Raw genomic sequence first — 27,591 nt, 5'->3', positions numbered from 1 at the left:
GGAGGGATTTACCTCCAGGCTGATCAGCTAGCTTGCAAGACTGGCTGTGACACCATGGATCTCCTACCACTGTGGAGGGTCAGCCGTGCTTGCCACAAAGCAAGACGTACTTCAGCAGGGCTTTGCTGGTCACTGAATTCGCTCCTTGAGTATGTCGCTTGTGGAGGTGGTTGGGTGGTGGTGCTTCAACATGGTCTGAAGCTGTCCACTGGGTTTGCTGGCTCTGGGACCTCCTGGAAGGTGCAGGACAAGGCCAGCCACTGCTTGTGTTCTGCCCGGGACCACCTGGCATGAGCTACAGAATGATCTACAGATGGCTGCCTCTTGTGCTTGGCTTGGAGGTGCCCAGGTGAGGTTAAGCTATGAACCAAGGCTGGCTTCTGCTAGTGCCTGGTTTGGGGCCACTTAGCAAGAGGTACAGTGCTCACTGAAGACAGATGATGCTTATTTGAGAGATTTTAGGAAAATCTGAAGCATGAACCCAAATAGGCTCTTCAAATGGAAAAGCCACTAGAAATAGCTTAGGTGGGCCCAAAAGTTGCATGGGGCAGGACTTCATGTAATGACCAGGGTAGAGCAAACAGTGTTACCCAGGTTGATGGAGTCTCAGATATGTTGCCTGCCTGTCAGCTCTGAAAATGAACAATGGCTTCTGCCAGCACTTCTATCTGGTGAAAAGCTAACCTCCAGCTCTCATCTTGATGCCAGACAATTCATTTCTTCCTGTTTACCTCTGATACCTTTCAGGCTGCTTTCCCCACACTGGAGTTCAGAGGCAGTGAGTCCGAGTTAGTCCATGCAGGACCGCTTTAAGAGAAACTGCCTGGGACTCCAGAAGCCCTCCATCTCCGTCAGCCTCAATCCCTGCTGGTTTTTATAGCCAAAAATTATGGGGATTTCTCTACTTGGTACCTTGGTACCTGGAACCTTGGGCTGAGGGGCATGGTGTGGGGCTGAGACCCCTCACTCTTCAGGGGGGACCTCCACTGCCTAGATATCCCTCCCAATTTTTAGCTACCACATATGGGTTTGGGAACAGCCCATTCCACATCTCCTCCCCTCCTACCAGCCTTGATGTGGCTTCTTTAATTCCCTATCGTAGGACTTCTGTGCAGCTCGATTTCAGGGGGTTCTGATCATGATTGTTGTGCGGTTTAGTTGTATTTTTGATGTGGTTACAGGAGGAGGAGATAAGTACCATGTTTACCTACATTGCCATCTTGACTGAAAGTCCCAATCACAGTATGTGTTTTGAGGTATTTAATGCTCTTAAACATACCAGTATGCTATTGTATAAAAGCTGTTTGATACAACCACTGTTATTTTGTTATTTTATTTTTTGAATTGATGTGCTTAGTTATAAAATTAATAAAACTACATTACAAAGTTTGGAAGCTAGGAAGAAAATTATGTAACTAAATCCCACTAGCCTGATACAGCCACTTTCACCATTTTATTATATTTCTTTCCAGTCCTTTCATATACTTCTGATTTGCATAGCTATAACTCTGATGTATAATGCATTTTAATTTAGTATTTTGTAATAATCAGTAACTAATGTATTATTGTCTGATGTTAGGGCAAAGATGTAATGCCCATATAATGAGAAGGCATCTTTGTACTGAAAGATGAAGCAGGCATTTCCATAGAATATAACAGAACTTATTATTGGGTCACTTATGGGAAGATTGGGCTGGAGTGGACAGATGGCCCAGCAGTTTTGCACAAATTATTCTCCACTAACAGACCCCTGTTACTGTACCTTTTTAATAGTATAACTTGGGTACTAATGATTGACAAACTAAAGGGACAAAGAATGCAGTACAACTCTAGAGGCCATACCTCCTGGTAGTTTTATGGTAGGTGATTGCTTATAATTAATACTATTACATTTGATATATATATTGGTTTTCATGCCATTATGCTATTTCTATCAAAAATGTTTATGGCTACATTTTAGGGAACACAGATAATTGTCAGTTAGAAAACTTAGATATGCTTACTAAACACAGTGAAGTTTGTCAAAGATCACAGCATGAAAACTTAAAAATGAAATCTGGGACACAGAAATGGAATTGGTTCTGTTCACATCTACATCTATGAAATTGTCTAAGAAATGCTTGTTGCATGGATAAGTTTATACAAAAATTTTTCCACTTTTTTTGTACCATAAATTATACTATCTATATAATAGTCCATGAAATAGATACAGCATAATTTATTTAACCATTTCCCTATAACTGGACATTTTGTAGTTTTAAAAATGTTTGTCTAAATTAATAGTGCTACAATTAACATTTTCAGGAATAGAACCCTGCTCCCATATTTATTTATATAGGTACATATTTGGGCTGGGATCATAGAAGTAGATATACTGAATTTAGGGATGTGAAAATTTTCCTGGTTCTTGTTACATATTGCTTTTCATAAGCATTATATCAATTTATAGTGTTCTTAATGACAAATGAGAGACTTCATCTTTAAGAGTTTTGTTGACATGTATCTGTAACTTTTTTTTTGTTCTTTTTTTTTCAGATTCTTGTCTTTTACTTTTTACGATGTCTTCTGGCTTTTGTGAGCTGTATCTGTGAACTTTACTTTTACAAGTGAGTATTAAAGCTTTGCTTCTAAAAGTGCTATGAGGAAACCAAATATATTTTTCTGATTATTTTTCTGATAGTGTTTAAAAATAGAAAACACTCTCCTTCTGGCTCCTAATATTATACCTGAAATGTGATTTCTTGTTTGAAACAAGTTGTTGGAGGGGAATACTTCTAATTATCACTTTTTTTCCTGAGGTTCATAAATATGGTATCTTCATATTACTAATTTTAATTATGTTAGTACATATCTAACTAATCTTCTATTTGGTAGGATTTACTAGAGCCTTATTTTGGGTTCTAAGATGTAGTATCATGATCTGTATCATTTAACTCTTCCCCTCAAGCTTAACTGGTAGGAATTTATTCCCAGTGAGGGACTCAACTGCTCTTATTTTCATCCAATAAAAGAATTTCACCAAGTATATATTGGTTGATTGAATATTAGTGGAAGTATTAAACATTGCAGTGTTCCACTGATAAAAATAGTTACCTTTTTTTTTTTTACATGAAACCTAACAAACATCTTATTTTGATAATGCTTAAAAAGTATTTGGACTTAATAATCATTATTAAAAATCTTCCCACTGCAAAGCAGTTAAAAATGTCAGATAGCCGTGGCTGGTGTAGCTCAGTGGATTGAGCACTGGCTTGTGAATTGAAAGGACACCAGTATAATTCCCAAACAGGGCACATGCCTCGGTTTTGGGCCAAGTCCCCAGTTGGGGGCTTGTGAGAGACAACCGATTAATGTTTTTCTCACACATCTTTCTCTTCCTCCTTTTCCCCTCCCTTCCCCTCTAAAAATGAATAAAGATATAATATAAAAAATATGTCAGATAAAATAAAATCTTTGGCCTTTGACTTAGGGTGGAATACAGGAGAAAAAAGAAAGCCAGTTTTGCCTTTGAGGATTATAAACATAAGCTGGTCTTCATATTGGTTCAGGACTGAATTTAAGTCACCTACATGATTCCCTAGCCCCCAAGTTGAGAACTTGTTTTAAATTGTTCTGGGCTGGTAGTGTCCCGAGGCTACTTGCAAAAATAAATGTAAGTTTTCTTTTGTTTTATTTTATTTATTTCCTTATTTTAATTATATTTTATTGATTATACTGTTACAGTTGTCCCAATTTTCCCCTTTTGCCCCCTCCACCCATCGTCCCCACTCCCTCAGGCAATTCCCACACCATTGTTCATGTCTATGAGTTCTTGCATACAAAATCTTGGCTACTCCATTTCCTATGCTGTACTTTACATCCCCATGGATATTCTGTAACTACTTATTTGTACTTCTTAATCCCTTCACTTCTTCACCCATTCCTCACACCCCCATCCCATCTGGCAACCATCAAAATGCTCTCTCTATTCATGATTCTGTCTCTGTTCTTCTTGTTTGCTTAGTTTGACTTTTAGATTCAGCTGTTGATAGATATGTATTTATTGCCATTTGACTTCCATAGTTTTGATCTTCTTTTTCTTAAATATGTCCCTTTAACATTTCATACAATAATGGTTTGATGATGGAGACCTCCTATAGTTTTTTCTTGTCTGGGAAGCTCTTTATCTGCCCTTCAATTCTAAATGATAACTTTGGTGGGTAGGGCAATTTTGGCTGTAGGTCCCTGATTTTCATAACTTTGACTATTTCTTGCCAGTCCCTTCTAGCCTGAAAAGTGTCTTTTGAGAAATCAGCTGACAGTCTTATGGGAACTCCCCTGTAGGTAACTAACTGCTTTTCTCTTGCTGCATTTAAGATTCCCTTGTTATCTTTAACCTTTGGCATTTTAATTATGATGTGTCTTGGAGTGGGTCTCTGCATCCACCTTGTTTGGGACTCTCTGTGTTTCCTGGACTTGCACGTCTACTTCCTTCACCAAATTAGGGAGTTTTCTTTCATTATTTTTTCAAATGTATTTCCAATTTCTTGCTTTTTCTCTTCTCCTTCTGTCACCCCTATGATGTGAATGTTGGGCCTCTTGAAGTTGTCCCAGAAGCTGCTTACAATATCCTCAGTTTTTTTGGATTTTCTTTTCTTCTTGTTGTTCTGATTGTGTATTTTGCTTCCTTATGTTCCAAATCATTGATTTGATTCTTAGCTTCATTCACTCTACTGTTGTTTGTAAATTGTTCTTCATTTCAATTAGCACATTCTTCATTTCTGATTGGATCTTTTTTTTCTTTTTTCTTTTTTCTTGGTTACTGCCTCAATTTCATTGCTAAAAATTGATCTATATAGATTCTCTGTTTCTTTCTATTTGTCTTGGAGAGCTCTATGTTTTTGAAAATCCATTTTATCTAGATTGTCAAATTGGTTGGTATATATTTATTTATAGAAGTCTTTAATGATTTTTTTTTAAAATCTGTGGTGTCAGTTGACATTATCTTCTCATTTTTGATTTTGTCTATTTTTGTTCTCTTTTTTTCCTGTTTGATGAGTCAATCAATTAGCTTTTATTTTTATTAGTCTTTTCTCTTGTATTTTTATTTCATTTTTGGGGGCTCTGATTTTTGTTATAAATTTTTTCTACTTATTTTATAATTTCTCTCTCTCTCTGGTTTCTTCATGGGTAAATTTAAATAAATTTTTGGAAATGTTTCCTGCTCTTTTGGTAGCTCTGAATAGCTATAGTGTTTTCTCTTCTAACTGCTTTTGCTTCATATTAGATTTTGTTAGGTTGTTTTAAAATTTTTGTGTGTCTCAAGGTAGGTTTGCTTCTGTTTATTTTCTTCTTTCAGCTATTGGTTGTTTAGAAGCATGTTGTTTAATCTTCACACACTTGTGTTTTTTTCTTTTATTTTTTATACTTAATTATATTTAACATTGTGGTCAGATAATAGGGTAGCTATACTTTAAATTTGTTGACTTTTGAGGTTTTGATTGGATCTTTTTGTACACTGTTCAGGTCCTCACTAAGTTCCTTGAGCATCCATATTACCATTGTTTTGAAATCTGCCTCTGATAGGTTGCTTATCTCCATTTTGTTTAGTTCTGTTTCTGGAGTTTTGACCCATTCTTTATTTGGGCCATGTTTCTTTGTCTCCTCATTTTGGCAGCCTTCCTGCATATGATTCTATGTATTAGGTAGAGCTGCTCTGACTTGGCAGAGTGGCCTAATGTACTAGGTGTCCTGTAGGGTCCAGTGGCACAGTCTCCCTTATCACCCAAGCTGGGTACTCAGTGTGCACCCTTTGTGTGGGCTGAGTACACCCTCCTTTTGTAGTTGAGCCTTGGTTGCTGTTGGAAGATCAATGGGAGGGATTTACCCAGCCCAGTCAGCTGCAAGTACTGGCTGTGTCCACTGACCACCAACCCCCACCCTCCTGATCCTGATGGAGGATCAGCTGTGCGGGGGCAGAGTGGTAGTGCTCTGATGTGGTCTGTAGCTGTCCACTGGGTGCGCAGGCTCGGGGGTTTCCAAGGTGGTGCAGGCCAAGGTCAGCCCCAACCTGTGTTCTGCCCAGGGCCACCCTGCATGAGCTATAAAGGAATCTGAGATGACTGCTATTTGTGCTGGGCTTGGAGATTCCCAGGTGAAGCCAAGCTATGAATCTAGGCTGGCTGCTGCGAGTGCCAGGCCTGGGGCCACTTAGCAAGATGTGCAGGGGTTGGGAGTTCACAGAATATAGCTGCTGTTGCTTATTTGAGAGGATTTAGGAAGTTGTGAAGTGTGAGCCTAGACCAGCCATTCATGTGGGAAAGTTGCCGTTAACAGCTTGGATAGGCCCGTTAGTTGGGTGGGAAGGAGTTTCAGGGGATCACCAGGGCAGAACAAACAGTGTTAGCCAGGTTGGTGGAGTCTCAGATATGGCACCAACTTGTTGACTCTGTGTCTCTCTAGAGAAAGGTTCAAAAAATGAACAATGACCTCTGTCTGTTTTTCTGTCTGGGAGAAAGCTGCCCCCCAGCTCTTGTTTTAATGCCAGACACTTCAGTTTCTCCCTGTATGCCACTGGTGCCTTTCAAGCTGCTACCCCGTTGCTGGAGCTTGGAAGGAGTGAATCTGAGTAAGTCTGTGTGTGGGTTCTTTAAGAGACTGCTTGAGACTCCAGAAGTTTGTTCCACCAACTCAGTCTCCACTGGTTTTTGTAGCCAGAAGTTATGGTGACTTATCTTCCTGGCACTGGTCCTGATGTGGGGCTAGGACTCCTCGCTGTTGATACCCCTCCTGAATTTTTATCCACCACACATGGGTGTTGAACCAGCCTGTTCCACATCTCCGCCCCTCCTACCAGTCTGGATGGATGTGGATTCTTTAATTCTGTAGTTGTCAGACTTCCATTCAACTCAATTTCTGATGTTTCTGAGTGATGGCTCTTCTATAATTTAGTTGTAATTTCAATGTGGTTGTGCAAGGAGGAAAGCTGTGCTTACCTATGCTGCTGTCTTGATCAGAAGTCCTCCTGAAATTTCTTTAGAGGAAAAAATTCTTAACCTAAATGTCAAAGAATTACCACAGGTTAAGTTTTAGAGAACAAGAAATTGTAATAATAAATCACAGAGCACAAAAGGGAACAAGACATTATGACTGAGAGCCAGCATACATAACAACAGAAAGCTGACCTACAAAACTTCATTTATTAAGGAACTATTAAAATAAGAATGTAAAATAAGTATATTTGATACTTTTAAAGAAATAAAAGGGAATTGGAAACATGAATCAGCCACAAGAGACTAATCAATCAATAGAGTGAAAAGGAGCATACAAAATGGGAAAAATATTATAATTGCAAACCATGTATCTCATAAGAGCTTCATTTCCAAAATATATAAGGAACTCCCACAATTCAATAGCAAAAACACTAATAGTCTGATTATATAATGGATTAAGGACTTGAGTAGACATTTCTCCAAAGAAGACATACAAAAGGCCAACAGATATATGAAAAGATAATCATCAGGGAAATACAAGCCAAAAACACAGTGAGATCACTTCATAACTGTTACAATGACTATTTTCAAAAAGGTTGAAGATAAGAAGAGAATCTTAAGTGTTGGCGAGGATGTAGAGAAATTGGAATCCGCACACTGTTGGTGGGTATGCAAAATGGTACTGTCACTATGGAAAACAGTATGAGGGTCCTCAAAAAATTAAAAGTAGATCTACCAGCAATTCCACTTCTCAGTATTTATCTAAAAGAATTGAAATCAGAATCTCAAAGCAATATCCACACTCTCATATTTATTGTAGCACTGTTTACAATAGCCTAGATTGGAAACAGCCTAAATGTCCATTGATAGATGAATGGGGGAAAATGTGTTATATAATATGTTGAAATATTATTCAATCTTAAAAAAGAAGAAAATCCTGCAGTATACAGCAACATGGATGAACTCTGAGGACATTAGGCTAAGTGAAATAACCAGTCACAGAACAAAGATTGAGTTCTTTCACTTATATGATGTTTTTCAAACAGTCAAATTCATGGAAGCAAGAGAATAGAATTATGGTTGATAGGTCTAGGGGGAGGGGGAAATGGGAAGTTGCTAATCAATGGATGTACAATTTCAGTTACACAATCTGAATTAGTTCTGGAGATTTGCTGTACAACTTTATGCCTATGGATAACAATAATACTGTATTTTATACTTAAAATATTGGTTAAGAGGGCTCATATTAAATGTTCTTACCACAATAAAATAAAAAGAAATTTAAAAAAGTACTGACACTACAGGAGTTTTGGCCAAGATGGAGACATAGGTAGAAATGTTTTGCTTCCTTGCATAACTGAAGGAAGGATAACAACCAATTTAAAAACAATAAACAACCAAACTGCCATAATAACCAACTGCATGGAACTCTGACAACCAAGGAGTTAAAGAAACATTCATCCATACCAGTAGAGGGGGCAGAGATGGGCAGCCGGGTGGGAAAGAGGACCTGAGGCAGGGTGGTGTACCACATGGGTGAGGAGGGGCTGGCTCACTGGGAAACTAAAGACTCAAAACCTCTAGCTGTAGAATACTGTGGGGGTCATGAAGGTGGGAGAAACTCCCAGTCTCATAGGAGAGTTCGTTGGAAAGTGGGGCCAGAAGGGAGCGAGTGAGTGGCATTGTTCCCTCTCTGAGCACAGAAAGTGCCACAGTGCAGCAAGGAGGGTTGCCCCGCTCTGGCAAATACCTGAGGCTCCACCCCCTAACTACTTAACAAGTGCACCAAGACAAAAATATATGGACCAAATGAAAGAACAGATCAAACTCCAGAGAAAGAGTTTAGCGATGAAGAGATAGACAACCTATCTGATGCAGAGTTCAAAACACTGGTAATCAGGATGCTCACAGAACTGATTGGGTCAGTCGCAAAATGAAGAAATGAAGGCTACGCAAAGTGAACTAAAACAAAAAATACAGAGAACCAACAGTGAAGGGAGGAAACTGGGACTCAAATCAACAATTTGAAACAAAAGGAAGAAATAAGCATCCACCTGGAACAGAATGAAGAAATAAGAAGGCAAAAAAAATGAGAAGAGGCTTAGGAACCTCTGGGACAACTTTAAGTGCTCCAACATCCAAATCATAGGGGTGCCAGAAGGAGAATAGGAAGATCAGGAAGCTGAAAATTATCTGGACAAATAATGAAGGAAAACTTCCCCAGTCTGGCAAAGGAAATAGGCTTTCAGGAAGTCCAGGAAGCCCAGAGAGTCCCAAAGAAATTGTACCCAAGGAGGAACACACCAAGGCACATCATAATTAAGTTACCCAAGGTTAAAGATAAGGAGAGATTTTAAACACAACAAGAGAAAAGGAGAGAGTTACCTACAAAGGAGTTCCCATAAGACTGTCAGCTGATTTCTCAAAAGAAACCTTACAGGTGAGAAGGGGCTGGAAAGAAGCATGTGAAGTCATGAAAGACAAGGATCTACAACCAAGATTATTGTATCCAGCAAAGCTATCATTTAGAATAGGAGGGCAGATAGAGTGCTTCCCAGATAAGGTAAAGTTGAAGGAGTTCATCATCACCAAGCCCTTATATGAAATGTTAAAGGGAATTATCTAAGAAAAAGATTAAAAACTATGAACAATAAAGTTACAACAAAGTTATAAGTATCAACAATGGAACCTAAAAAACAAAAACTAAGCAAACAACTAGAACAGGAACAGAGTCACAGAAATGAAGATCACATGGAGGGTTATCAGTGGGGAGGGGCGGGGGGAGAATGAGGGAAAAGATACAGGGAATAAGAAGCATAATTGGTAGGCATAAAATAGACATCGGTAAGTTAAGAATAGTATAGGAAATGGAGAAGCCAAAGAACTTATGTGTACAACCCATGGACATGAACTAAGGTTGGGGGGGGGATGGTGGAGGGTGGGGAGTTGCAGGGTGGAGGGGGGATAAAGGGAAGAAAAAAATTGGGACAAGTGTAATAGCATAATCAATAAAATATACTTTAAAAATAAAAAGAACTGAAAGGAGAAACACACACACACACAAGAACCGAGACTACAAAAATATCCAGGGAGATTTGAAAAAGAACCAAACAGAACTTGTATGAGGATATAATAGATATTTAAAATTCAGTGGATAGTTAAAACAGATGATTACACACTGCTAACAAGTAAATTAGAAGACTGATCTGAAGAAATTACTAACAATTTAGTACAGAGTGACAACAAAAGGAAATACAAGAGGTTAAGAATAAGAGTTTAAGAATGTTCATTGCCACACTAATTACAATAACCAAGATTAGAAACAACCTATGTGTCTGTGTCCACTATAGAGTAAAGGTCTGATATATATCTAATCTAAGAGATGATAGACGGAATGGGGAGAGGCAGTAATTGGAAATAACAACAAAGAATTTTCCAGAGTTGATGAAAAGAGATGCTAATCTGCAGATTCAGGAAGCCTAACATATCCTGATAGGGATAATTAAAAAGGAATTAATAAAACTGTGTAGACAAAGAACAGAAGAAGATCTTAAAAGTTGACAGAGAACTTAATAGATTACCTACAAGGGAATGTTAGATAGACTGACAGAAGACTTCTCAAAAGCCAAAGACAAAGTAGTATCTTTAAAGCACTGAGAGAAAATGACTGTCATCCTAAAATTGTATACTCAGCTAAGCCATCTTTTAAGACTAATAGCTAAATAATGACTTTTCAGACAAAAAATAAGTAAAGAAAAAGAAGCCAAACACAAAACAAAATTTACCATTAACAGAGCTTCAGTAAAGGAACTTCTAAAGGGTATACTTAGGAAGAAGCAAAATTATTTTAAAAAGAAGCTCTGAGATGCAATAAGGAACCTGAGTAAGAAAATAACATGGCTATGTTTGAACAAAGTTTGAATGAAGCAATAATAATGTTTTTAAAAACCTACAAAAAAAGAAAAGGAATTGTATAGTTGCTTAAGTATGAGAAACAGTGTCTTAAATAACCACTTACTAACACTTTGTTGTATCTCCTACCTAGTCTTTTTTCTGTTAACTACCATTTATTGAGCAACTCTGCCAGGCACTCTTATGAGCACTTTACCATGCATTGTCCTCACAGAAACTTTGCAAATTAGGTAATTACTGCCCACTTTTACAGATGAGAAATCTGACAGTGATTATGTAACTGCACAAGGGAGTCACTGGTAGTAAGTGACAGCCCAAATTTAAACCTGTTCCCTTCTGAGTCTGAGGCCTATTATTTTTCCACAACACCATGCTGTTTTCCTATTGTTAGTAGACATACCCTTAGCACAGAAGGTATACATTTTGTCGTTGGGAGAGTGCTTTGCTTCTGCATAAGGAATAGGAACATTTGGGTTTCTTATGCACACAAAAATTGTTAACAAACCTGTGAAGACTGTTTGGTATTTGACTTGACATAGTCAGTGTTCTCTGTGATGTTTTTGTCTTTTGATTTGAAATTTACATCCCTAAGATTTGCTATGCTGATAGTCTTTGCCTTTCCTCTAGGGCCGTGTGCAAGAAGTTTGGGCTGCACGTGAGTCGAATGATGCTAGCCTTCTTGGTTCTCAGCACTGGCATGTTCTGCTCATCTTCAGGTAAGTAAAAGAGCAGGTAAAAGCACAATAGGTTCCCTGATATTTCACAGTTGCATCAAAAGAAAGAACTTGTCCAGATATAAGTTATATTTGTATAACATGAATAATTTGCACTGTTAGCTACATGGTTTGAATGACCTTTACAATATTAAGATAACTATTTTCTATTTTGCTCAAGAAGGTTCTTGTGCCTAAAAACCCTGTTCTTAATGGTTCTCCATTCTGCCCCTTTCAGTATTTGCAGTGTATTCTGAAAAGGTATAGATATTTTACTGTTTTTTTTTTTTACACTAAACTTTAGAAATTGAGAATAAAAACCTTCATCTAGAGTGGGGTTTCCGAACTATGCTTCCAGTGAACATTTGTGTTCTATGACCTGAGCCAAGGTAACCTGCTGCCAAAAGGTATCCTCTTCCCAATTCTCCAGAAAATTTAAGTGACTGCACAGAATTCTCTCAATTTTAATTTCTGCATGTGTGTACCAGAATCTAGTATACACACTAAATATGCACAAAAAATAGTATCCAGCTCAGAAGTATATACATTTTTTTCAAGGACTATCAAAATCTAAGTCATTCTTCAGAAACCTCAGGGCTCCACACTGGAGTAGCTTTGAGAGCCCGTGTCCTAAATGAGACTGTGCTCCCCCCCGTGAGCTGCAGAGACCTGAGGTTCCTCTGCCCCCTTTGCCTCTGCCTTGGCAGCTGGAATCTGCACATGAGATGGCATTGATGCTGTTCGGCATTTATCTGTCAAGGTTGTACCCTACACGTTTTTATAGTTACTTTGCTACTCCTGAAATTGATTCTTATGTGAGGGAGATACCTGGGAGTGTCTTCATTTTTGTAATCCCAGTTGAGGATGTTAAGGCACAGATCAGTTCAAGGTATCCTTTGATACAGAACCTCTGAACTTTTGTTAAGTTTCTTAAATCTTATTGCCTGTTCATTGTGGGTTTTGTTCAAGTTGGTACTGACTTTTCCTCCTAGTGCTAGGAGAAGTAGGCCTCATACAGCAGGGAGAAACAGATCTGCATTTTTGTGTAGAGTTGGTGGAAACACTGATTAAATGTCACCGTTGCAGAGAACCTGAAAATAGCCCTTTGCTGTGTACAACAGCAAAGTAATGCTAGATGGCAATAATTAGGGGGACATCTAAAGGCCAAACTTATGTAAAGGAGGGCTGACAACCAACATTTGGCTCTTGAGAATGCTTCCTGAAATTCCTGTGGGGCACAGGGTGGTACCTGGACAGCCTCAAAAGACCACCAGAAGATAAACTTCAGAAATAGATGGTCAGCAGTCGCTCTAAGTTTCTTGAAGCATGTTCCATGCCTGGAAATATGACATGGGGTTATACGTGGGGAGCCTGAAATTGTGTAAGTTTTAGATTTGGGGAACAGGCTGCGAGAGGAATAGCATGGTTGGTATTTTTTAATTGGGTGATGTGTTGGTACCTAAAATATAAGAGTGAGAAAATAAGAAAATCATTGCATTTAATTTTTTTAAAGGTATATCACTTTGCTGCCCTTTTCTAATACAGCATTGCTCAAGATATATTCCTGGTTATTAACATTTGTGGTGTAGGCACATTTTTAAAAATTGGCACTTAAACTGTTATCCCTGAACATCTTTTTTTTTCATTTCTTTATTCTTACAGCATTTCTTCCTAGTAGTTTCTGTATGTATACTACACTGATAGCCATGACTGGCTGGTATATGGACAAGACTTCCATTGCTGTGCTTGGAGTAGCAGCTGGGGCTATTGTGGGCTGGCCATTCAGTGTGGCCCTTGGGTAAGAAACTAATACAATTCATCTTCCTTGTATCACTGGGCATATAGTAAATCTTAATGTTAGGTTATCTCCATATTCTCTACATAGGACTTAAAGTTAGAGGAATTATTTGGACCTACAAAGACTGGGAAATGGAATATTTCTCTTAGTGCTAATTGTTTTTATTAATTTAAATAAGAATAACTTAAGCATCTGCTGTATGTTAGACACTACTAAACTCCGTACACACTTTATCCCTAAACCTTATAGCAGCTCTGCAGGAGAAATCAACTATTAGTGTTTTATAAATGAGAAAGTAGAGTCTAAGAGGTGGAGTAATTTTCCTTTGTGATTATGTTTGCTTTGGATCCAGGCAATTCTAACTCTGCAGCTAAATTTTTTCCTTACTGCACCACCTGATGCTGTGCATTTTCCCAGTTGCCAAGGCTTGAAATCTGAGTTCCTTTGTCAATGGAGTATTAAGGTCCCCAACTATGATTATGTTTTGGTCTGTTTCTCCCTTTAGTTCTGTGAGTAGTTGCTCTATAAATTTTGGGTGCTCCCTGATTGGGTGCATATATGTTAGGAAGTGTTATATCTTCTTGATGTAGTGTCCTCTTTTTCATTATAAAATGTCCATCTTTGTCTCTTTTTACCTTTATTATCTTGAAATTTATTTTGTCAGATACAGGTGTGTCTATATTTTCCATGGATGTTATTTGCCTGGAGAGTCATTTTCACCCTTTTATTTTGAATCTACCTTTGTCTTTGCAGCTTAGATGTGTCTCCTTAAGGCAGCATATGGTTGGGTTTTGTTTTTTATCTAGTCTGCTATTCTGTGCCTCTTTGTGGGTGAATTCAGTCCATTTCACTTAGGATAATTATCGATGTATGAAGATTTCCTGTAGCCATTTTATCCTTTGTTTCCCGGTAGCTCTGTGCCTCCGTTGGTTCTTTTCCTTTGTTTCCATCTGTTGTTTTTGTTTGGTGGTATTCTGTACTTCTCTCTTTTTTAAGAGTGTATCTCAGTCTTGGAGTTTTTGTGTGTGGTTACCATTATGTTTATGACAGAGAAATTTTCACATATACAGTAGTTTTTTTTTCTTTTGAATGCACTTGATCTCTCTCCTTCTTTGCAAATTCAGACCTTTATCTCCCCTCTCCTTTTATGTTTTTGTGTCACAAATTATCCCTGTGTATGCTGTACGTTGTTTTGGCGATCTCACTTGTAGTGTTATGGCCTTTGTTTTAGGTAGAGTAACCCCCTTGAGTATTTCCCTGCAGTGGTGGCCTTTTGGTGGTAAATTCCTTCAGCTTCTGTATATCTGGAAAAGTCTTTATTTCTCCTTTATATTTGAAGGATAACTTTGCTGGATATACTATTCTTGGCTGGTAATTTCTCTCTTTCAGCAGTTTGAATATTTGGTTCCAGTCTCTTCTATCTTGTAGAGTTTCTGCTGAGAAGTACGATGGTAACCTGATGGCCTTTTCTTTATAGGTTACTTCCTTCTTTCCCATGACTACTTTGAGAAGACTTTCTTTGTCATTAGTTTTTGACAGTTTTAATACAGTGTGCCTTGGAGAAGCCTCTTTGGATTGAGGTAACTAGGTGTTCTTTTGCTTCTTGGATTCGAGGATCTAGTTCTTTCCATAGGTTTGGGAAGTTCTCATGCACTATTTGTTTGAATAGGCTCTCTGTTCCCTTCTTCCTTTGGTATACCTGTTATTCTTACATTGCTTTTTCTGATGGAGTTGGATTGTTCTTGTAGAGCTCTTTCATTTTTTTCTTTTTATGCTCAGGTCTCTCCTCTTTCTTCTGTGTCATTCTAGGTTTCTATCTTCAATGTCACTAATTCTTTCCTTCCTCTGGTAGGCTCTGTTTTCTATGCTTTCAAGTTTATTCCTGATCTCTTTTATTGAATTCTTCATCTCTAAGATTTCTATTTGGTTCTTTTTTAAAGTTTCAGTCTCTTTGGAAAAGTACTTGTTTTGTTCATTAATTTCTTTTATGAGTGCATTAAATTCCCAGTCTGTATTTTCTTGTATCTTACTGAGTATTTTCAGAACTGCAGTCTTGAATTCCGTCATTTATATCACATCACATAGTTACAAGTATTCAAGTTTGCTCTCTGGAGAGTTTTCATTTTCTTTCTGAGTGGCCTCATTACCTTGGTTATTCATGGTATTTGATGGTTTCCTTCTCTGTCTAGGCATCAGTGTATTAGTGGCACTCCTCTAGTAGATTAATGTAAAAAGGTCTTTCTATTATTTTCCACCAGGTGGTGCTGAGTCACTCATTTTTTTTTTAACTCAATGAAATTCCAAAGCTGACCTCTGCAGGTGATGTCAGTATAGCTGCAGTGCTTGGGGGTGGAGTTGTCTGGGGAAATCCAGCTGCCTTCTTTGTTTTGTCTTCTTGGTAATAGTGATCTCAGATGTCTGAGGGGTTCCCTGTCCATGCACCCAAACTGGGAATCAGCCACAGAGTGCACCCTTTGCTCGGGGGAAATAGTGATTCTGTAGTAATAAATCTCAGGTTTGCAAATAACGTGCTTCACAACCTGATACCAAAGGTGATGGGAGGCAAGTTTTGAGTCTTTAGGGTGGCAGGGCCCTGTGGCTTTCTTTCTTTGTCTGGAATGCCAACTGTCTGACAGCTGTGGCAGAACCCCTTTGTTGTGTCCTTGCCCAGGTCTCTCGGCGCAGCCACAGTTTGCACTGTTCCTGCAGGAGTGCCTTCTGAGTCTCTGTGCTCCTTCCAGCTGAAGGAGATGCCAGCCACAGCTGGCTTCCTCCCCTCTCCAGGCTGAGCCTGCCCCTGGGCTCCTGGCTGCAAGACTGTATCCATGACCAGTCTGAGCCCTCCTCTGTCTTCACCTTCCCCCTCCCCTGTTCCTGCTTGCCTACCTTTTGATGCTTGAATGCATGGGTCTCTTAGGCATGCCTGTATGTTGAGCAGGGAATCTTTAGTTGAGTTATAGCTGTTCAACTTGTTCAAATTTCCAGGGGAGAGACCAAGGGGATCTCTCATACTGCCATTCCTCTGATGTCACTGCAGGTCAGTCTTAACAGTTTGATGCTAGACATTAAGGAAGAAATCGTGAAGGCAACATATATATTCCTTGCTTAAGGAATTTAAGTCAAGGGAAAAAGAGTGAATGGTATTGGAAAAGGATATATCAGAATTCAAGTCAAGTTTGTAATATGATATTGCTAAAATCTTAATATATCATGAAAGGGAGAAATCAGTATTTACTTGGCAGAGTGGGTGTAGGACAGTAGGCTACATTTCCTTATAATTGATATATTTTAAATGTCTATTACACATAAATATGTATAAAACAGTTCATTGCAGAAGCTCATTGTTTATATTTCTTGTGTGTGGTGGGATACATAGCGCTCTGATGGGTCCTATGAAGAGAAGAGTGTATTTTTGAGAAGACATCCTCTCATGTACCACTTTTTCCTCACTATAACTGTTAGAGAAATATTATTCCCAGTCCAGCAGGAGGTATGTGTGAATGTGACCTGTCTATAGTCGCTCCAAGTATTTAACTCCCTGCTTTCTCTTTGTCTGTTAAATAGCTTACCTATTGCCTTTGACGTCCTGGTCATGAAACGCTGGTGGAAGAATTTCTTTCACTGGTCACTGGTGGCCCTAATACTCTTTCTGGTGAGTTTTCTCATTGTCTTGTTTTGTTCTAAAGTTGTATAAAAGCAACTCCTGGGTTTTTGTTTTTTATTTAGTATAATTTAATTTATTAGGGTAATATCTGTTAATAACACTATATAAATTTCAGTTATCTAATTTTATAATACATTATTTGTATATTCCACTATGTGAAAGCAACTTCTAATGTGGGAAAGAGAACATCAGGAATTGATTTTGTTTTTATTCTGAAGTTTATCCTATTAGCATTGTAAGGATGTTTCCAGAGCAGACTCTGCAATTGCTGTGTGCTTTCTGCTCTGTTTCAGGTGCCTGTGGTGCTCATCGACAGCTACTATTATGGGAAGTTGGTGATTGCTCCACTCAACATTGTTTTGTATAATGTCTTTACTCCACATGGACCTGATCTTTATGGTAAGGCCTTATGAGATTGGGAAAAAGCTAGGAAACAGCTTAAGTTGCCTGGGCTTTGAAATTTCAATTCAGTTGCCTCATTTTATCACTTGAATACAGTGCAGTGATGGTATGTCGCCACTAAATAATTCTCCTTGATTAATGTTATGTTTGGACTTAGCTTTCTGTTAGACCTACTGTCTGTTATTCTCAGTTTCAAACTAGTGAGGGCTCTGTTGGGTATGCCATGGCTTTTGATACTTCTATTTTTTTAAATTAAAAGTTCCTTTTTCCTCTTCTCATTAGAAAATTAATACGATAACAAAAATAAGAAAATAAACACATTCATAATCCCATAACCTCCAGATAACTATTGTTAACACCTATTTTTCTAGACTTTTTCTGTACTTATACACATTTGGTATTATATTTTCTTTTTTTAATTTGCAGTATCAGGCATTGGGGAAAAAGTTTGGAAAGCCTTTAGGCAAAGCATAACAAGTGGGGGAGGGGTCAACATGAGAGGGTAGGTAGTATTGATGTAAGAATGGTCCACACCTGTAGAGAATTTTATACGAATTTGAGCCAAACTGACAACACATGCTAGGTAGGAAGCAAGATCTCAAATGCTCCAAAGAATAATAGCTTTGCAGCTTCTTTTATGCACTTGAAATTAAGGAAGGATCTAAGGAAGGTGGAACTACATGAGGGTATGAGAAAGCAAGGCAGGGATCTAATCAGGTGAAGATTATGCACTCTCTGGAGGGTGATCATGTTCTAGAAGGCGTCTAAATAGAGTTATTTCAAAGCTGTGTTAATCTAGACTCACTGAAACAGTGGATAGGCAGGGCTGGCTTATGGCAAAGATAAGCCTTTTACTAAATTTATATGCCTTGGTGTGACTACCTACCATGACCTGCTTAGTTAGAAATTTATGATCAGATCAACCCAGTGAGGTCACTTCCCACAGAACCCCTTTTCTCATCCACAGTAGTTTGGCCAGTTTAGGGTTAAGAGAAGAAAAAAAAAAGGAATGCCTTTTGTTTGGGGATGGTTCATTCTCCAGTTTACTGCCGTCACCCCTCCCCTTGACGTCTTTCTCTCAGCCAGCCATTTTTCTCTTTTTTTTCACCGCCAGTGATTTGTACCCAGAGGGTATTTGAGTTAGTAAAAACTACAGAGGGATGAAATAGAGAGAGCTTCCTGATCAGATCATGTAAGTCAGTAAACAACTTATGAGACAGTGTTTCATTAAAATAAATGTAGTTTCTTCTGCCTTAATCTTTTGAACTTTTTAGAGCATTTCACATATGATTAGCCTGGGACTCTCCTATGGAGCAGGTTAATATTCTCAGTGTGTCCATCAATAGTGGGTAAGCCATACCCACTATTTTTGTGTGCCACCTGCTAATAGAATCAACAGATTGAGATTTAAAGTAAGCCTAAGAATGAAATTTAATTGGCTTTCCTAGGATTTGGGAAATATTGACCTTTTAGATGGAAAGTAATAGGTTAAAAGAAACTGTTTTATTCAGTGAATTGAATTCACAAACTGTATGGTTAAAGCATGAGTGCTAAGTGAAGGAATTTCAGAAGGCTCCTTTATTGCTGCAAGATCCCCAAAGATATGAGAAAATTTTATGCTTTTGCCTCTAGATGTCTCCCTTTAGCTAGAGTTTGTAGGTTTTAAATTGCCCCTTGTTTTAGTTTAGTTGTAAAATTTTACTTGATTCTACAAGACAAGGGAGACTTCCGTTAGACCCAGATTGCACATTAGAAATTGATTTACATGGAACCTATTGGAAACATGATACATATTATCTATGGGTGAATAAATTGTGTTTATTTGAGTTTAATTTTGAAAAAGTAGCTTTTTCACCATTTAAATGGGTTATTATATACTGATGTTCTGATTACTTATTTGTAAAACTTTGTGTTAGAGTATATGAATGTTACATATTTTGTGTAGTCCTTTAGATTGATGAAGTTTATAAGTCTAGAAATCAGCAGGTTGACAGGGAGAGTAAGAAAGAAAGAATAAATTTTGATTTAAGTTTATAGTTCTAGTTTAACATTGGGTGGGTCAAGGACCCCTGGGGTCAGTTTTGGGGATCCAGCAGAGCTGTGGCCAGGTTTTCTTGAACGTTGGCATCTGCTTTTCATTATGACCAGCATTTTACTGAGAAGAATCCTTGGGGCTGTGTTCGCCTGCTTTGATGAACCTGGGATAGCTTCAGTTCAGTTTTGCTGTTCTGGATATACAGGAACTGATCACTTTCCCAGAGACAGGAGCTTGGTTGAAATGGTTGGAATTGTCATACTGGTGTCAATAGGACTGATTCAGTGCTGTAGGCATCCAGAAGTGGGGCGGGTTGGAGGGGGGGTGTTGATTCTTTCTTTCTTTCTTCATTTAGGTAATACTGGTTAGTACAGTAGTAGTATATAAATTTCAGGTGTACAACATTGTAATTTGATATCTGTATACTTTATTGCATGCTGACCACGAAAAGTCTACTTTCCATCTGTTGCTATATATTTGACCCAGGGATTGTTCCTCGATGGTAGAATTTTCGTGTTTTTAACCTCTTCTTTCAAGTTGACAACGGGGGGGGGGGGGGTTGATTTGCATTCTTTGAAAGAGCATTAACTGTTTTTTGCTTCAGCAGGCCTATAGAGAGAATACTTCTTCCATATTAGGAGAAGGCTGTTTTTGTGTGCTCTAGGTCTTCAATGAAGATTTGTCATTACTGAGTGATCGATGAAATGAATGAATGAATGGACACAGTCTGGAGTATCCATCAGATTACTGATCACTATAATGTCCTAGAACTACTTTGGTTAGACCTGTTGTGGTATAGTAGGTTGGCATTTTCTTTATAACAAATAAGAATAATAAGTAATTTTGCCCTGGCTGGTGTGGCTGGGTGGATTGAGTGCCAGCCTATGAAGCAAAGGGTTGCCGGTTCAATTCTCAGTCAGGGCACATGCCTGGGTTGCAGGCCAGGTCCTCAGTAGGGGGCGTGCGAGAGGAAACCACACATTGTGTTTCTCTCCCTCACTTTCTCCCTCCCTTCCCCTCTCTCTCTAAAAATAAATAAATAAAATCTTTAAGAAAAAGAATAATGAGTACTTTTAAATCCTAAAGTATCTTACAATTGTTAGCTAATTTCATTATAATCGTTGAGTCTGTTTGATAAATATCAAAGACTTATCTTTTATTAGATGATGCTTTGATGCTGTACAATTGTCCAACAGTGAAACAGCATGTCTTTTGTCATGGAAACTCCAGCTCTATTACCTTACTTACACATTTGGCACTATTTGGCATTATTTTGACTATTTTGTAAGTCTCCTGCTCTGAGTTCATTAGCTATGGTAGGCACACTGTTTCTTATTTGAAAATTAAAAATGCTAATAGTTTTTTTATACATCCCTTAGTGCTCTTTCTTATATATAAGAACATAATAAGCCTACAAATACTTCTTGAATGACTGGATAAATAGATTTGAGTTAAAGAAATGTTGACTAAATTGATTTTGAGCATTTATCACATGTCCTCATAGAACTTACTGTTGAATAAGGCTGCAGGCACATGAATAGATAATTACAGTTCAATGTATTATGTGCTACAGTGGAAAGATACTCAGGCAATCATAGGAGCAAGTCCATCTTGGTGACAGGAAAAACTTCTCAGAGGTGGTGCTTCTTGGGCTGAGCCTGGAAGGAAGAGAAGGGGTTTGCCAAGTAGACATTAGGGAGGTACATTTCAGACATATAGATTGTCAAGTGTAGGAACTACTTACATGAAAAGATTGAATATTGAGCTTAAAAAAAAAACTTAAAGTGGTTTTACAGCATTAGCTGAATTTTAGGTAGAAACTACACAAGCATGAGCAAGATAATTTCAGTTTCCATTGTGATTGTAATAATACAAATATTGACTCTGTCTATGGTTCCTGGTTCTCAAACGGACCTTTCTATGCTTTCCCACCAGATAGCATATATTAATGACACATTCCAGACCTGAGAATGTCTTTTCAAGCCAGGGGAAGGAAATGAAGTTTTCATAGCTATTAATAGCTTCTACTTATCAAATGCTTACTATATACTAGAAATTTTACAAATACTGTCTTCTTCCCATTACAAAAGCTCGGTGAGATAGGCATTATTTATCCTTATTCCAAGATTAGGAAACTGAGGTAGAGTTGGTGAGAGTTGCCACATATTTAAATAAGTGGCAGAAATGGGGTAAGAGCTGAGGGCTGTCTTTCCACTGAAAACAACCTTAGCAAAACCCTGGAGTTTGGCTACCGAGATTTTACAGGGAAATAAGCTTGCAAATAACAGACTTGGAGGTAGTAGAAGATAAGATCCAATCTATAGAATGGGCGAGAAGTACTTTTCTGAGAAGTATTTGAGAAAATACTTTTCAAAAGTATAAAAGTATTTTTGTACTTTTGAAAGTCTGGTGCAGTTTGGCCTGTAGGATGATCAGGAGCCCCTACAGCGCTTTGATGGCAGAGGGCTGCCCTTCAAGAGAGAGCAAGGCAGCAGACCCTCGTCAAAGAAGAAGAATGTTTGGACAAGGTAAAGAACACTTGGCTTGTAGGAAACTTAGAGTAATGTGGACATAAAATTGCAAAGTCATGGGCAAAACATCTCTGTGGGATCAAAGATCAAGAGGTGAAATTTAGTGTCGCAATAAAGAAAGTGGTCATGGCACTGATTTGCCTCTCATCCTTGTAACATATGAGTTCTCAGATGTTAAGGTTGGTAAGCATGTTTGTGTGGTGAGTGAAGGGTGGTGCTCTCTGAAGAGCACACAGGCCTAGCGATGGTGTGGGAGGACAGGTAAAAGAAACAACCTTCCCTCAAGAATAATAATGGGTCTGCTCGGCAATGCATTTTGCAGCCTAGGATATGATTCCTGCCTGTTTATGTGTTTTATTAATATCTGTCAGATTACTGGACAAGACATTTCAGAAGGTAAAAAGTGAATGCCCTCTGTTAAAAGGCCCACAGTCTTCCCTTCTCCCTGTAGCAGAGGATGAAGCCCCAGTGGAGTCTTGAGGCCTGCTTGGACTTGACTGCCAGCTGGAACTCTTCTAGAGCCTTCACTCTTTTTTTCAGCCTCGGTGGCTTTCCCCTCTTGGTGGTGCAGACTTGACACTTATAAGAATGATTTACTATAATTTAGTACCTACAATTCTATAAAATTACAAGCCTATAAAGTGGTTCCCCTTCATTCAATCTATGGAGCAGTAAACATCCCTTCTTTTAGCCTTTTTGAAAGCTCTCTTTAGCTCATTTGAATGAAAGGGATTGACTTTCTATAAGAGGGAGGTTGGTGAGTCATTCCCTAGGGTTCCAGCTTTCTCTCTTACCTTTTGCACCAGTTAAATGCTTAGCTTGTCATTCCGATGCAATTTTTCTGCATAGTTCAGCTTTGATACTTTCTGAGCAGCAGCACTGAATACCTTCCTGGAGATAAAAGTTTTTACTCTTTTCTCTTTTAAGGCAGATGCCTCATCAAGTAGGGCAAGGGCACTGGCTAACAGAATTCACTATTTTTGTCCCCTTTTGCCTTTGTTTTTAATACTGTTGTCACTAGAACCTTTTCCACTCTTGGCTTATCCCCCAGTTTTTGCCTCATCTTTCAGGGAAGTAAGTCTATGATGAAATATTCACAGCCTAGCTATGAACTTGGGTCTAATGAGCACCGAACACATAAAAATAGAGTTTGTCAACCTATTACTTTTGGTTCTGCATCTCAGAGTTTAGTGTACCTAGGTGAAAAGATCGTCAGCCCTCCAAGAGCGTACAGTAAGTTGTGGTAGAGACAAATATTTGCTAGAAACTGGAGGAGCTTTCCTGGATAAACACTATGTATCTACAAGAATCAAAGAGAAAGAGGCTTTTTTTCTATTGATGCTTAGCATCTGTAATAGATGATGTCGAAGATGTCCCCCTTTCTCCCTGGTCACTCTGGTTTTCTCGGGCTCAGGTTTCCAGAATTTGTTAAGGAAAAAGTCAGGACAAGGTTGATAGCATGGCCTCCACACTGGCAGTCAGGAGAGGATTGTGCAAAAACTTTCCTCTCTGGAGTCCTCCTAAAGAACTCAAGTTAGGAAATGTGTTGTTAAATATTAATTAAAATCCAGAGAAGACATATTTACTAATAAAACCATCCATTTGTTTTCTGTAACCTGGAAGGTTATTTGTAAAGAATAACAAGATGTGTCTCTGATGAATTTGGCCCGGGTTAGGACCTCTGTTTCCGAATAGGCTGAATCATTGTATTTAGAGAGGAGGGAGTGAACTTTCCCAACAGGTGACACCCATGGAACTTGAGTCCTCCCTTAATTACGCCTCCCAACCCCTGTCTTACTCCTCTCCTAAGTGTTTCTAGCATTCTAGGTTTGGCTTCTAATCTTATTTTGCTGTACAAGCTGCAAAAATGTCAGGTTTTTCTGACTGTTCCTCTGCCTTCTGATTACCCTTTTAAGCAACGCTGATTGCAGGAAATTGCTGTGGTGCAAGGCGGGTGTCACAACACAGTGATTAAAACTCGTGTGTGTCGTTCCCTGCCTGATTGAAGTGATCACCCAGAGGGGAAGAGGAGATGAAAAACCTTCCAAATGGTGGGGGGAGGAGGGGGCGTTGCTGTTTCTCATCATTTAGGTTTAAGGATTTTGAGTTAAAGAATCAAAGCTAATGTGAGTAAGGCTTGTGTTTTTAGTCATGCTTCATTCTGAATCTTCAGAACTTCTGAGCAGGGTCTGGGTCTCTGAACATTGTTTTCCTAAGGAAAACAGGTTGTGCTATTTACCAAACACAAGGTCCCCGTATACATTACTATAAAATGGTATTGGGCATATCAAGGGGAAAGACACTAGAATGTAAATGGGATGAACAAATGAGAAGTAAACGGGAAAGGCCTGAATAGCTCAATTGTACAAGACTGCCCCCCACCCCCATTCCTCTTCAGATACCAGTGGAAGGTCCAGGTGGTCACCTGTGCTTCTGATGGACTAGTTATAGATTGGAGGTTCTGACAACCCCCTCTACTGGTGCAATTAATTTGCTAGAGCAGCTCACAGAACTCAGAGAAACGTGTACTTAAGTTTACCAGTTTATTTTAGGATCTAAGTGAATAACCAAATTGAAGAGGCAGATGCATGGGGCAAGGGATGTGGGAAGAGGCTGGAGGCCCTTTGCTCTCTGTGCTGTCTTCACACCTCTGTGTGTTCACCAGCCTGGGATCCCGTCCTTTCTGATTTTTCTGGAGGCGTCATTACGTAGGCTTGATTGATTAAACCATTGGCCATTGGTGATTGAACTTCATTGCCAACCCCTCTTCCTTCCCCTTAGGTCAGAGTTCAGGGGGTAGGATTGAAAATTCTGACCCTGTATCATAAGATCGGTTCCCCTGGCAACCAGTTCCCAACCTTAAGTTATCTAGGGGCTTTCCTCAAGTCTCCTAATTAACATAGCAAAAAACACTTTATCACTCTGATCACTTGGGAAATTCTAAGGGTTTTAGGAGTTCTGTACCAGAATGGGGGTGAACACCAAATACATATTGCTTATTATAAATCACCGTAGCACCAGTAACCTGTTTAAATTATTTGGTTGTTCTGACAAAGTATTTGTCCCAGTAGGGCATGGTATTTGAAATAGATATAGTGGTCAGCATAGAAAATACAGCTTAATATTTGAAACTTGGTTTCTGTCTAAATCATGACCAGTACCATTTTCTTCCCATCTTCTGTTTTCTGTTCTTGTGCTTTCTGTGTGTGGCTGAACACGGAAAGAGTGGGCTTGTGGACTGTTTGGCTTGGGGCATTGGATCATCATTATTGAAATGGAGAATATTAAGAGTCAAACACTGTAACACTATTGAAGGCACCCATTAATGATTTCTTATCGATTTGTCTCCCTCAGGTACAGAACCCTGGCATTTCTATTTAATGAATGGATTTCTGAATTTTAATGTAGTCTTTGCCTTGGCTCTCCTGGTCTTACCACTGACTTCTCTCATGGAACACCTACTGCAGAGATTTCATGGTGAGTGGTATAAGGGATGATAGGTTTTTTGGGGGGAAAGAGCAAGTAACAATGTATACCAAGAAGTGAAAAAGAATCTGCTTATTTACTCTCTATTTTCTTCCTATGGAAATGGTTGGCTTTTTGAATTTTCAATGTGTATGAAGATTATTTAGACCTCTGTGAAGATTTGGTTAATAATTGCAAGTTAAACTGGCAGGGAGGAGCTTTATAGCCCTTAAAGTGAGGAAGTCAGTATAATTTACAGAACCACCCAGGGAGGCAAAGACACTTATAAAATCTCAGAAGATAAGCCTATTGGATTGAGTCTTCTGTTTTTTAAAGAAGTGTGTGTTAACATGATAGATTGCTTAAGATAATCAATGCTAGAAGCAAACATTCTTTGGGAAATTACTTCCACTCAAAATCTGAGAACTAAGCCAAATTGGATCCTGAAGTGAGAGAAGCTTTGGACTTCCTAAGGAGCGTGATGCTTTTCTTTGTTTTGTTTGGCTTCTATGTTTGCTGTATTGTGAAAATTTTAGTTTGTCATTTGCTTGCTCTGCTTCTGTATTGCACAGCCAGTGTTTTCTCAAGTTGTCATAGCTTTGCATATCCAGTGCCCATAGTTTCTTTTATGGAAGACAGATTTGAGCAAATTTATATGACATTTGGAAAGAGATTTTATTTCAGACTTTTCAGTCAGATTTGGATCCATGTAACTGATCCCTCCGTTCCACCCCTTATTCTGCTTTTCTACTTTTCCCGGTTTATGAAGAATTCACTGTATTATAGTAATAGACTATGACAGCAGCCTTCAGAGTCAATTTTGTTTTGTGTGAGGACTGTTTTAACACAACTGTTGCTGGTGAAAATGAGCTCTTTTGCAGTGTCAAGAGAAAAGAATTTCAAACGGTACATGTGTGGAGAAGTTTAAACATCACAGCAAGATTTTATTGGAGTTAAGGGAATTAACCCTCAGGGACATAGAAGGCGGGCAGGCTCTACCAGTAAATGCCACTAGGCTCCTGTTAATCCTCCATGTATTTTCTTGGTTCTTGGTAAAGAATAAGGTGCCATTCAAACCATCCAGCCCAACTTCCTGATTCTTCCTGGGTTTGAGTTGGGCCCTCCTTCTAACCAATCCCTTTCCTGGACCTAGTGGGGTCCCATGCCCTCTAGTCAATCCAGTTACCTTTCCAGAATTTCCCAGGCTAGACTTTGCCCCTCTGTGTCATCACCCTGGCTCTCATTGCACATGTCCAAGAGTAGAAATACCTCCCCCTGCACTATCTTGACTTCTATTGCGCATGTCAAAAAGTTCTAATATGTCATCTGGTTTCCACTGCACATGTGCCCAGCAGAGGAGTTTCCCCACATCCTCCCTCTGGGAATCCAGTACCCAGCCAACAACACCCTCAGGGAGAGTTTCCTGTCTGCTCTGCATTAATTTTCCTTGGTGGCAGTCCCCCGGAAGGTGCGAACGAATCTGTTTATACTATACTTTCTTAGTAAACTCAATGGAATGCTGTCCTAATATCTGCTTCAGCCTTCCAGCTTATTGAATTAAGCTTAATATTTATTCACCTCCCTAGTTTATTAAGCTTAATATTTGATTCCTTGTACTTCCTTTCTTATATTAATAATTAGCTAACTACACTAACATTTTCCCCTATGAAGACTTTGGGCCCTGTAATATGGGTAAACAGATGAAGGTCTCATCCTCTGTAGCTGCTTTTTGCTGTTAAAGGTCGTAATCCTGCTGTAGTCTTGCCAGGCCCAGAGGGTTTTCTTATCTGTTGAAGGAAGAAAGGAGCAAAAATGGAAGGAGAGTCTTTATGCAGGGAAGAGGGATTTTGCAACATCCTGGTTAGTCAGGTGTGCATGAGAGGTGGCATACGTGATGTCTAGAGGGTGATGATGTTGGATAGGCTGGGTTCCTTGTGTTCTCAAGGTGACAAATTTAACAAGAAGGTTAGAAGACATAGTCCAAAAATGAGAATTATGGCAACTAAAGGCCTGCTGAGAGGTAAGAACCAGCTGATAGAGGGAGGGACTAACTTGATAATGTCCCAGATTAGGTGGGAGGAGTGGCTTCCCTTGGACCAA

General features: G+C 38.9%; 1 protein-coding gene across 7 annotated transcripts in view; it reads left to right on the top strand.

Annotated features, from left to right (window-relative positions):
* The window catches only part of ALG9 (ALG9 alpha-1,2-mannosyltransferase), a 124,282-nt gene that overhangs the window by 10,080 nt on the left and 86,611 nt on the right, over positions 1-27,591 (top strand). For 5 of the 7 annotated variants that reach the window (XM_053924310.2, XM_053924308.1, XM_053924309.1 and 2 more), the window contains 6 exons: positions 2,536-2,606; positions 11,511-11,599; positions 13,259-13,394; positions 16,959-17,046; positions 17,352-17,457; positions 25,381-25,503. In XM_053924310.2, the coding sequence (XP_053780285.1) occupies positions 2,536-2,606; positions 11,511-11,599; positions 13,259-13,394; positions 16,959-17,046; positions 17,352-17,457; positions 25,381-25,503 (613 nt within the window). Of the gene's footprint in view, positions 1-1,181; positions 1,257-2,535; positions 2,607-11,510; positions 11,600-13,258; positions 13,395-16,958; positions 17,047-17,351; positions 17,458-25,380; positions 25,504-27,591 lie in introns of all 7 variants that reach the window. The other 2 variants (XM_053924306.1, XM_053924307.1) reach the window with 1 other exon arrangement.

This window comes from Desmodus rotundus, chromosome 5 (genome assembly GCF_022682495.2).
Source record: "Desmodus rotundus isolate HL8 chromosome 5, HLdesRot8A.1, whole genome shotgun sequence".
In the NCBI taxonomy this organism is placed as follows: Eukaryota; Metazoa; Chordata; class Mammalia; order Chiroptera; family Phyllostomidae; genus Desmodus; species Desmodus rotundus.
Note: the sequence above shows the minus strand (reverse complement) of the source record. Positions and strands in the feature narration are given on the sequence as shown.